Genomic DNA, 11,962 nt, shown 5'->3' with positions numbered 1-11,962 from the left:
TGGCTGCTTACACAGCAACACTCGCCAAGATGTCGACCAATTATCCTTCTCTCTTCCGTGAGTCGAGCACGCATCCCTTGACGTCGAGGACATCGCTGACAATTTGCCATCTTGAATAGGTTCGGAGGAGATGTCCCTTGTACAATTGTATATACCCTCTGAAGTGGCTCACGACACGATTTCAGAATTGGCCGAGATGGGTGACTTTCAGTTCAAAGATGTAAGCTGATATCTTAAAAGACCTGTATCATCAGCTGACGCGCTTCGTTTTCCTCAGCTCAACCCCTCATTGACGTCTTTCCAAAGACCTTTTACTCCGCGTCTTAGACGGTTGGCAGAGATGGCCAGACGACTCCGATTGTTCCGATCTCAAATCACAGGTCTATCTCCTACACTCGGCATTCCACCTCTTGCCGCCGTCCCACCTTTCACTACTGTCGGGCCCCGCGCTCAGAACGCGTATGATGAGTTAGAAGAGAAATTAAAGGAACATGAAAGGAGATTGACCGATATGAACAAGTCATGGGAAGAGTTGGGTAAAAGGAAATCAGAATTAGAGGAGAAGAGATGGGTCTTAAGAGAGACTGCTGGTTTCTTCAACGAGGTAAGCTTCCTTTTCCTGTTCAACTTTTGGAATATAGCTTACGAGTGTCCCTTGTACAGGCTGAACATCGCCACACTGAAATCCGAACTTCTTTCGATGAGAGCGACAATGCTCCTCTTCTCGAACATGCCGCTGAGTATGGTAATCTTCCCGGAGAAGGTGGATTGTCAGGATTCGACTTAGAGTTCGTGTCTGGTACGATCGAGAGATCCAGAATGCCAACTTTCGAAAGGATCCTATGGCGAGTATTGAGAGGAAACTTGTACATGAATTACTCGGAAATCGAAGAACCTTTTGTTGATCCAACTTCCGGCAAAGAAACTCATAAAGATGTTTTCATCATCTTCGCTCACGGTGAAGAGCTCTTGGCCAAGATCCGAAAAGTAGCTGAATCGATGGGCGGTACTCTGTACAATATTGATTCTTCTCAAGACAAGCGATCCGATGCTTTGCGAGAAGTGTCTGCCAGACTTGAAGACGTCGATACCGTCTTATACAATATGGGACAAACTCGACGAGTGGAACTCAGCAAAATCGCAGAACAGCTTGAAGCATGGACTGACGCTGTTAGAAGAGAAGAAGAGATATTTAAAACCCTCAACTTGCTCAGTTATGACCAAAGCAGAAAGACCCTTGTAGCCGAAGGTTGGTGCCCATCAAGAGATATCACCGCCATTCAGCTTGGTCTAAGAAGGGCAATGGATACCGCAGGAACTTCTGTACCAGCTATCTTGTCCGAGCTTAGAACCCATCAAACACCTCCCACCTTCCATCGGACCAACAAATTTACCGAAGGATTCCAAACTCTTATCGATTCTTACGGTATTGCTACCTACCAAGAAATCAACCCTGGTCTATACGCGGTTATCACCTTCCCTTTCTTGTTCGCTGTCATGTTTGGTGATATTGGTCATGGTATCCTTATGTTCCTTACCGCCGCCGCTATGATTTTCTGGGAGAAGCAAATCGCCAAAGGTGGTGTCAACGAGAATCTTGAAACCTTTTTCTTGTAAGTTGTATTGAGTTGTTACTACTTTGCATGCCAGCTGATTATCTTAAATTTTCAGCGGTCGATATCTCATCGTTCTTATGGGTGCCTTTTCGATCTACACTGGGTTTATGTACAACGATATCTTCTCAAAATCGTTGCACATCTTCAACTCTGCTTGGGAGTGGCCACATAACGCCACTGGTCTCGTTGAAGCCATACCTACAGGCCACCGGTACGCAATGGGTATGGATCCCGGATGGCACGGAGCCGATAACGCTTTGATCTTTAACAACTCTTACAAGATGAAGCTATCCATTATCTTAGGTGTCATCCACATGACTTTCGCTATCTGTCTTCAAGTACCCAATCACTTGCACTTCAAGAAATACCTTAACATCTATGCCGAATTCATTCCTCAAATGCTGTTCTTCCACAGTATTTTCGGATACTTGGTTATTTGTATCATCTATAAATGGTCAATCGATTGGTCAACAGCCTCCACTGCTCCGCCAGGTTTGTTAAATATGTTGATTTACATGTTCTTATCACCTGGAACGATCGAACCTGGAACACAACTTTTCGCTGGACAAGGATTCATTCAAGTTGTCTTGCTGCTCATTGCTTTAGTCTGTGTACCATGGATGTTGGCTCTCAAACCTTACATGCTATGGAAAGAACATCAAAGAATCAAGGGACAAGGGTACCACGGATTGACCGGACAAGAGAATGGCCATAATGGTGGTGAAAGGCACTCTACCGAACACCTCGACGAGGAAGAGGAGGAAGTTGGTATGGCCGTTGCTGAATCCTCGGATGAGGATCATGTGAGTTAGCTTATAGGGACCTCTTCCAGCGTCCGTTTAGCTAATTCGACTCTTATTCATAGCCTTTCGATATGGGAGATATCATTGTTCACCAAGTCATTCACACTATTGAGTTTTGTTTAGGATGTATCTCCAACACGTAAGCTAGATTCCTTCTGTAGTTGTTGGGAGTTAAAAGCTCATCGCTACTCAGTGCTTCTTACCTTCGTCTATGGGCTCTGTCATTGGCTCATGCTCAATTGTCCGAAGTGTTGTGGTCTATGACACTTGACCTGGCCTTGGAGTACGAAGGAGGTGTCATCGGTGGTGGTCTTTTCGTCTTCTTCATGTTTGCTGTCTGGTTCGGCGGTACCGTTGCTATTCTTTGTGTAATGGAGGTGAGCTTGGTTTCTCATATATCATTCATCGTTATAGGTAACAAGAGGGACTCTGGCTAACCCTTACTTGTGCAGGGTCTTTCTGCTTTCCTCCACGCTCTTCGTCTTCATTGGGTCGAAGCCAACGGTAAACATTACATGGCTGGTGGATATGTGAGTCTCTACCGTTTGAGCATTTGACCGGCTCAGATTTGCTCATGTCATCTATTACTGCACAGCCCTTCACCCCTCTCACCTTTGCCAACCTTGGTGCCGAGGAAGAACAGTAGAAGCATCCAAGCATTCTCGACAAGCAAGTTACACCTTTGCAGATATATTTGCATGCATTATCACCTTGTCATCCCACTATGCTGACTTCGGAAGCTGATTTTGATATTGACCGGATCATTCTTCATTTTCGTGTACTATGACTGACATGGTAGCGTGGGAAGTACACCTGCTCGCGTCCAGGCTTGTTATGACAAGTCCATCCTGGTCGCTCGGCTGAATTCGTAACACACATATGCGCTGGTATGGCTGACTTAGCACCAATCTGTATATTTCGTTTGGTATACATGTAACAGAGAGTCAAGTGAAGATGGCGAAGATCTAATCCACGTCTTATTGTTGTTCATTGTACAACATAATTGATTGAACATTATATTTCCCGTTTTATCTATCTTCTCATAGTACTCAGCTATTTTATTTGAATTAACAGGCCCAAGGTGTTTGACAATGAGTCCCAGTCGTATACCACGACCGGGTGGGATCGGTTCACCGACAATAACGACTTCACCTTTATCTCAATCCTCGGTCACAACTCGTTCTACACCAGCATTAGGTACAGTGGTGCATCTTAGTAAGAATCCGTTTGCTCAATTACACAATATCAAACAACAACAACAACAACATCAACAACAACAAATTCAAAATGAATCACCTACACCTTCTGTCGGCTCTACAAATAATACTTTAGGTGTAGGTATAAAAGGTCAATCAATTAATGGTAAAAGAAGGATTAAACCTCCATCATCACCTGATTTAGACGATTCAAAAGATTTCTCAACAAACAACATTCGAAGATCATCTCCACTTGATGTTAAAGGTAGAATTCCAAGTAATGGTAAATCTTCTATAATACCCGGACAAAGAATAATAATGAGACAACCTTCAACTCCAACGTTAATTAATAATCAAAAATCACCAATTCCATTAGGAAGACAAAGAGCTTTATCTTCAACTTTATCAAATAAACCAATTATAATTAATAAAAATAATTATAATTCAAATTTACAAGTAAAAGAAAATTTAATAGTAATTATACCAAAAATAAAAGATAAAGAAAAAGAAAAAAAATCATATGAATCTAATTCTTTAGAAAATAGAGAACCTACTGTACCTAAACATATTAAAATTAGATTAAAACTTTTACACCAATTAGGTATTTTATTAGGAATTGATTCAATTGAAATAAGTGAAAAAATTGATATTCCTGGATTATTAGCAAGAGTTGATCAATCTTATGAAAGAGATAAAGAACGTTTTGAAAATTTTAATTCTTTTAATAATTCAAATGAAATTAAAAATGGAATTGGAATTGGAAATGGAAATGGAAATGATCAAATTAATTTAAAAGGAAATTTAATTTCAGGTGGAGGACAAAGTAATAAAGGTGTTTTTGGAATGTTTAAAAGACTTGGTGGATCTTCAAATAATAGGAAAGGAGATGAAAATTTAGGAAGTGATAGATTAAATGTACCTCAAGAAGGTCAGTATTTGAAATTGCATATCTTAGCTGAAAATCATTATTGATAAATACTTTTGAATTCAATTACAGGTCCAGCATTCGGTGTACCTCTTTGCGAAGCTCCTTTGGGAAGTTGGTGTACATCTTTGATTGGAGGTCAAAAGCATGAATTACCTTTAGTCGTATTCACTATTGTAGAAGAGATTTATCGACGAGGTGAACCTATCTATCATTTTCGAATTTTAACGAAGTGAGTTTCAAGCTGAATATTAATATTATTGTTGTAGGTATGTCACAACCTGGTATATTTCGTTTAGCAGGAGATGGAATTCGAATATCTCACTTAACAAAAGTATATAACCTTCCACCATTATATGGCGATTCATTACCTATCAATCAAGAACCAATACATAATTTAACTGGATTGGTAAAGAGATACGTAAGGGATTTACCAGAACCAATTTTAGATGAAAGTCTTTTCCCTGCATTCTTAGCTTTTTGCGTTGATAAAAAAGATGATTCTTCTTTAACAAAAGATACCGAAATACAAACTGAAAATTCAATTTCAAATGATGAAACAAAATCTAATCAACAAAAATCTAGATCATTAATAAATGATATTGATCAATTACCATTAGAAACTAGAATAATTGCTGCTCAAATTTTATTAAAACTTTTACCTCCTTTACAATTTAGTTTATTTATATACCTTTTAGCTTTTTTAGCTCAATTACCTTTATTCTCTGATAATAGACTTAATATTGAATCAATTTCAATTATATTTGGTCCTGCAATGTGTGCTGCAAGAGGTAAAGGTATATCAGGATTAGGTCCAACAGTTTCTTCAAATTCAACAAGTGTCAATAATTCTAATACAATTGGAGGAGGAATAAGAAGAGGTATATATAATCATAATACATTTGATCCAGATATGATATCTGATTTAGTTTCAAAATCACAAAATGTTTTAAGTTGGTTATTAAAAAATTGGTCAAGTATAAGTGAAAAAGTATTAGAAGATGATGATTCTTTAATTTCATCTTTGTCTAATAATATTACTCAACCTCAAGATGAACTAAAAGAAAAGAAAAACAAAAAAGGAAAACAAATAATTGATCCTAGATTATTAAGTCCAATTGATTTAAGAGGTTCAAATGATGGAATGAGAGCAAGAAAACCCGATTCAACGAAAGATTTCAATATTAATAATGAATCACCAAATTCTTCACCAATCATCTCGTCTACAGCTTCACAGTTGGATAACGAAGATAGAAACAAATCACCAATTGAACCAGATATCAAAACTCCACATACTACAATTCAATTAGGATTAGGTTTACGTAAATCTTCTTCTTCCCATACGTTGAGAATGAATTCTTCAGGAGGAACGAAATATTCCATATCAACTTCGAGTGGTTTTGGAGGAATGAAAAGTTCTCCTTCTTCTGGAGGACTTTTTGCTAGAGCTTTAAGTTCGATGTCTATCTCTAGTCAAGCTGGAAATGAAGATAAATTGGGAAAAGGTCCTAAAAGAAGTGCAAGTTTTACTAGTCTGAGTAGTTTGGTCAAGAAAGTTGGAAAAGACAATAAACATGTACCACCATTACGTGAGTGGTCGTGATCATATTGATTTATTATACATATACTGAATTGCCTATTGACGATTCGCGATATTTCAGCTGGAAGATCGATGAGTGATGATAGAGATAATGGTAAATCTGAAATTTCTTAAATTCAAGATACGATACTAATTTATACCTTGATCTATTCCAGCCCGCTCAACTGTTAATCCTCAAATTACTACTGTTCTTGGATCATTACATGATCTGTTAGTATCAAAAGATAAACAAATAGAAAGAGATGCAAAGGAATTAGCATTATTAAGACATACATTATTAGAAATGGATGAAAAATTACAAAAATCAACTTTATCTTCTTTTCTACCTGGTCCAATAGGTATAAATGGATGTGTATGTTCAATTCATCCAAATTCAAATATAAGTAAACAAGAAATCATGCCAGAAATTAAAATTACTTCAACACCTTCAAATTCAACAATTCCAACTTCAATCTCATTTAAACAAAATGAAAATGAAATTAATGAATTACAAATTCAATTAAAAACTAGTTTAGCAAGTTTGGAAACTTGTAGATTAAATTTACATAAACAAAATGAAAAAATTTTAATAATTGAATCTAAAAATTCAAGATTAGAAAGTGAAAAGAAATTAGAAATTTCAAAATTACAAGTTGCTTTAGCACTTGAACAAGCTAGATGTGTAGGTTTAATTGAAGAAAGAGATTTAGCTAGAGATAGATTAGAAAAAGTAAAAACTACTTTATTTAGCGTTTCTTAAATTGTCTTTCCTTTTCTTTGATTTCAAGGAAAAGGATCTGAAAATTGTTGTCATACTGTGATTATGCCTCATATACTTCTTTCCTTTGGTCGATATACATATTGACATTCATGCATGACCTCATTGTTCGACTATCGCAAGCAATCATACGCTTTCTCCCCCTTCCTTTTTGATTCCCACTCCGTGAAAATCGTCTCCCTCGCTTATGTGAGCCTTTTGACATGAAGTGGAGGGTTGAAATCGGATACTCAGACAATATTCTCGTATCTATAATCTTTGGGGACTGCGTCATAGTGTATTCCCCATTTATTACGTGTGTCAGCATTACTCAATCACGAAGCTCCCTTGTGAGTGACTGTTCCCTTGACGCTGCCCTCAAAGGATGGCAGAAGGGCGCCAACTCGCGATGTAAGTATCCTATGTGATGCTCTTTCGGAGAAAAGGAGAATCTTCGAAGGCTTGATACAAAGGAGGATACCATCCTTTCATCCAACACGACGGTCAAATATTCGACTGGACACAATATAAAATCAAGTCGCAGAACACATATCCCTATTGAGAAATTAATTTCGTTTTTCCAAAAACCAGAGCGTTAAACATTTTCAAATTTATCAATTGGTAAAGTATCTAGTACAAAGCCTGTTAACGATGTCTGCCGTCAATACTCCTCCTTCAGAAGATTTGGAAGGAGATGAAAAAAATTACAGGTGCAGATGATCTATTTACGATTAATAGCATGCTGGATGAGTTTCGTCAAAAACAAATGGCGGATGAGGCGAGAAGCAAAGGTGAGTATTGTAAACCGAATTAACAATATCCTTTATTGCGTTTGGTCTAGAGGCGAAGCTGAGGCTGATCTCCGCTTGATAAATTATCGTTTCTGCGCCAGCCCTCGATACCACTTACGAAAATTTGAAAGAGTACCTCAAGCGGATCCCCAAGACGGAAAAACTCATTCCAAGGCTTGACAATGCTTATGAAGCTCTCAAGTCCAGTATTGGCACAGAGGATGAGGAAGAGAAATATACCGATTGGACCAAAGTCTGCACAGAGATATCTAAGTCCGATGCAAACTAACGTAGGATCAGAAGCCGTGAAGATTTTAGATAAGTAGGTAGTGCGCAAATGACTCCTATACTTCCTTTCTTTATTCGATATACAGGTCGAGCTTCAAGCGTGACCTCATTATTCCACTATTGCATGCAACTCTGTGCCTCCTTTCTACCACCCTTCACCTTTGACCACGTTTAGTGTCCTACAAGTATATGTGAACCCTCAAATTGGTAGCAAAAGATCAAAAATTCACGCGCGGATACGTTGTGCACAAGCGGCACAAAGATTCTTTCTGCGACTTAGGTCGCATAGTTTCTGAGCTACTATAAAAAAGGGTCAATTTGCGAAGAACAGAGAAAAGAGGAAATTGCCTTCTATACGATACACCATGAGGTAATGGTAATATACGACTCAAATATTATAGTTTCTCCCTTGTTGTTGATGGTTTCGTATCAGTAAGAGCCTAACCAAGACCACTCTACTTCCCTTTAAGTTTATGACTTTATGCAGTCCTTGTATCGTTTGCTCTCCCCTTTTTGTGTAAACACCAGATATAGCAGTGCAGACGTCTGAAGAGTATTTCCAGCAAGAAGGCAAATACTGTATATACTGAAACACTTAGTAAGCTACATGTACCTCATGATTGCGAATTTCATCTCAAGAGCTTTCATAAGCTCTCATCTTTCGCTCCACTCAGCTTTCCTTTCACGCATCTCCTACTTCTGCACAGGGTACGTCACGCTCCCCACTCAAAATGATATCCTTTGAAATGAGATTATGGTTCTGTTTCGGCATAGCCGATGAAAGCAGGCTTATATCGACTCGAATTGCAAAGGCTCTGCAGTCTGATTAAAGGCTGACCCAACAGCTCCAATGAATGATATATAAGTGTATAGATTTGATATATTCCGGGAGAACGAACGATCTCACAGAATTTCATTTTGACTACGCGATAAAATTGAATCCAAGAGTATTTGTCCATCGCCTTCACATCAAGTCCATATCAGCTTGAAGGATGGGCCGTTCCTCACGATCTTGATAGGGTTGTGGATGTAGATTACTCTCAGCGAAGTAAGCGTCAGTAGACATTGTTAATTCAGCAATATTTACATAGTCACAAAGGCTTTTCCTTGTTAAAGTCTGTAAATATATTTCATATCATATTCTAGTTCCGAAACACGTCATGCATATTATATCCTTCTATCTATTACTTGTTTCTTGTTATGTACAATACTATTTTGATAATTCAGCTAATCTAACTCTAACAGCATTAGCATGAGCTTCTAAACCTTCTCTTTCTGCTAATCTAACTACACTAGGTCCAAGTAATTTTAATCCATCAGAAGAAACAAATTGAGAAGTAATATGTTTTTGAAAACTTAAAGTATTTACTCCAGAAAATTGTCTTGCAAATCCATTAGTTGGTAAAGTATGATTTGTTCCTGAAGCATAATCACCACAACTAAAATTGAAAATCAAAATTTACATTAATACCTATTCCCTCATCACTGAGTTAAAATAGAAAAAAAAAAAAACATACGATTCAGGTGAAAAAGCACCAACGAAAACTGATCCTGCATTTTCAATATTTTCTACTACTTTTTCAGCTTTTTCTAAATGTAAAATTAAATGTTCAGGTGCATATTCATTTGAAAATTCAATAGCTTCTTTTTCACTTTTAACTAAAACAATTACAGATTTTTTAATTGCTTCTCTTGCAATTGCTACTCTAGGTAATGCTTTTGCTTGAATATCAATTTGATCTTCAATATCTTGTAATAATTTATTTGATAAATTTATACCAACTAAAACTACTTGAGAATCTGTTCCATGTTCTGCTTGTGAAAGGAGATCAGAAGCTACGAATATTGGATTTGCAGTGTGATCTGCAATTACCTATTTGTGACATCCGAGTGTCAGTTCAATACTATGAAGTATACTTATGATAAACATGTCTAATGAGGAGAATACCCACTAGGACTTCGGAAGGTCCGGCTGGCATATCAATAGCAACCAAAGCATCCGTATCATTCTGTACTAACATCTTAGCAGCTGTTACCCATTGATTACCTGGTCCAAAGATTTTATCTACTTTAGGTACTTCTTCTGTACCGTATGCCATAGCTCCAACAGCTTGAGCACCACCAGCTTTAAGTATACAGGTTACTCCTACTAATTTAGCAACGTATAGTACTTCAGGTGAGATTGATCCGTCAGGTCTAGGTGGGGTTGCAAGTACGATGGTTTTGCATCCTGCTACTTGAGCAGGTACACCAAGCATAATTGCTGTTGAAGGAAGAATAGCTGTTCCTCCAGGTACATAGACTCCTACTCTTGCTATGGGTCTTACGAATCTTGAACACTGTACTCCTGGCATAGTTTCCACTATAAGGGGTTTCGTCTCCGCTTGAGCTTGGTGGAAAGTCTTGACGTTATCGTAAGCTACATCAATAGCTTTCTTGACGTCCACAGGTAATTCTTCTTCGGTTGGAGTAGCGAAAGGAGGTAAGAGAACATTTGAAGATAAATCGGCTTTATCAAATTGTTTAGTCATAGCTTTCAAACCCGCGTCCCCTTCTTTTCTAACCCTTTCAACGATAGGTTTGACTTTATCTATCATAGCTAACGAATTTAATACAGGTCGCAAGAGTAATTTCTTTTGTTCTTCTTTGTTAAGTTCTGATAAAGTTACATTTCTCATCTTGATACGTGATTCATCTACTTCAGGGAAAGATTTCGGTATAGGTTCAGTAGGTTTTGATTCTTCTTTAACTGGTTGACTTTCTCTTGAAGCTGATTCACCGTTACCATTACCATTAATTTTATTTTCCCATTTAGGTTTAGCATCTCCTTTTCTTCTAGTAATTTTAAGTGATTTTTTATCTAAAGCTTTTTCAACATCTTTTAAACTTACTCCTTTTGAAATACATCTTGCTAAAGCGAAATAAAGTAAATCTGCAGCTTCAAATGCAATGTGATCTGAAGTTTTAGCATCACAAAGTTCTTCAGCTTCTTCCATAATTTTACTCCTTAATAATTTTTCATCTGTAAAAATTCTCTTTGTATAAGAACCTTCAGGAGCGGATTCTAATCTTGATTTAAGAGTATCTTCTAATTTTGAAATTCCATTGAAATTACCAAAACATGTCGATTGAGGTAAATGACAAAATCCTGAACCATGTTGAACAACTTCAAATGTCAAAGCATCATTATCACAATCAAGTTTTACGCTAATTAATTCTTGAACTGCTCCTGATGTTTCACCTTTTCTCCATAATCCATGTTTACGAGATTGGTAAACACCTTTTTGAGTTAAAATTGCCTCTGTTACTGATTCTTTGGAAGAATAAACTAAACCTAATGGTTTGATTGAGTGATTTGAAGAAGAAACTATGGTAGGGAAAAGACCATCCGGTCGATCTGAAATGATTGGAGCTAAGAAAGCTTCAGAAATAGAAAGATGAGTAGAAGTAGTTTTGGCGGATGCAGCAAGGTATTCTGTTGGAATGACGTAAGAAGATGGACGAGAAGTTTTGATCAATTCGAGCAGTTCAGTAGGATTAGGTGAAGGGTTTTGTAGGTAAATTTCAAGATTAGGTATAACAAGAGATTTTGAAGTATGAGCTATAGAAGAAATAACGTAAATCCCGCTAATTTGTTGAGCGAAATCTTGAGCTATCGATATTTCCTGTTCGTCAAGCTTGAGTATCAAACGTTCTTTAGGTACTTGACCGCCTAATTCTTCCAATTGTGAAGATGTTACAACGATCTTTTGAGCTCCATTATCTAAGTACGAGATTATATCGTCATTGGAATTTTCAGCTTGTACATAATAACTTGCTTGAGGTGGTAAAGTCGGTAAAACGGCTTGAACGAGTGTGGAAGGGATAAGAACGGGACCTAGTAAAGCGAGGGAAGGGAGAAGGGTAGATCCCGATGGATCTATAAGTGGTAAGAAAGGTGGTGTAGACATTGTGTCAAATCCTTGAGTATTTCTTTTGGAACAGATTGACTTTTGGAATGTTCTTTA

At 37.5% G+C, this 11,962-nt stretch overlaps 3 protein-coding genes across 3 annotated transcripts; 2 read left to right on the top strand and 1 right to left on the bottom strand.

The window, feature by feature from the left end:
* Positions 1-29: 29 nt before the first annotated feature.
* I206_104551 (uncharacterized protein) lies at positions 30-3,065 on the top strand (the record flags this gene model as incomplete). Its single annotated transcript, XM_019153850.1, has 9 exons — positions 30-57; positions 120-220; positions 278-604; positions 664-1,613; positions 1,672-2,419; positions 2,482-2,558; positions 2,613-2,796; positions 2,872-2,949; positions 3,015-3,065. The coding sequence occupies 9 exons, from the start codon at positions 30-32 to the stop codon at positions 3,063-3,065; spliced, it is 2,544 nt and encodes an 847-aa protein (XP_019012590.1).
* Positions 3,066-3,510: 445 nt separating this feature from the next.
* I206_104550 (uncharacterized protein) lies at positions 3,511-6,879 on the top strand (the record flags this gene model as incomplete). The annotated part of the gene is made up of 5 exons (XM_019153849.1): positions 3,511-4,543; positions 4,613-4,738; positions 4,810-6,129; positions 6,202-6,234; positions 6,296-6,879. The coding sequence occupies 5 exons, from the start codon at positions 3,511-3,513 to the stop codon at positions 6,877-6,879; spliced, it is 3,096 nt and encodes a 1,031-aa protein (XP_019012589.1).
* A 2,286-nt stretch (positions 6,880-9,165) lies between these two features.
* I206_104549 (histidinol dehydrogenase) lies at positions 9,166-11,905 on the bottom strand (the record flags this gene model as incomplete). The annotated part of the gene is made up of 3 exons (XM_019153847.1): positions 9,166-9,394; positions 9,473-9,828; positions 9,908-11,905. The coding sequence occupies 3 exons, from the start codon at positions 11,903-11,905 to the stop codon at positions 9,166-9,168; spliced, it is 2,583 nt and encodes an 860-aa protein (XP_019012587.1).
* Positions 11,906-11,962: the final 57 nt, after the last annotated feature.

This window comes from Kwoniella pini, chromosome 6 (assembly GCF_000512605.2).
Source record: "Kwoniella pini CBS 10737 chromosome 6, complete sequence".
Lineage (NCBI taxonomy): Eukaryota > Fungi > Basidiomycota > Tremellomycetes > Tremellales > Cryptococcaceae > Kwoniella > Kwoniella pini.
The sequence above is the reverse complement of the archived record's forward strand: the minus strand, read 5'-3'. Positions and strand labels throughout refer to the sequence as shown.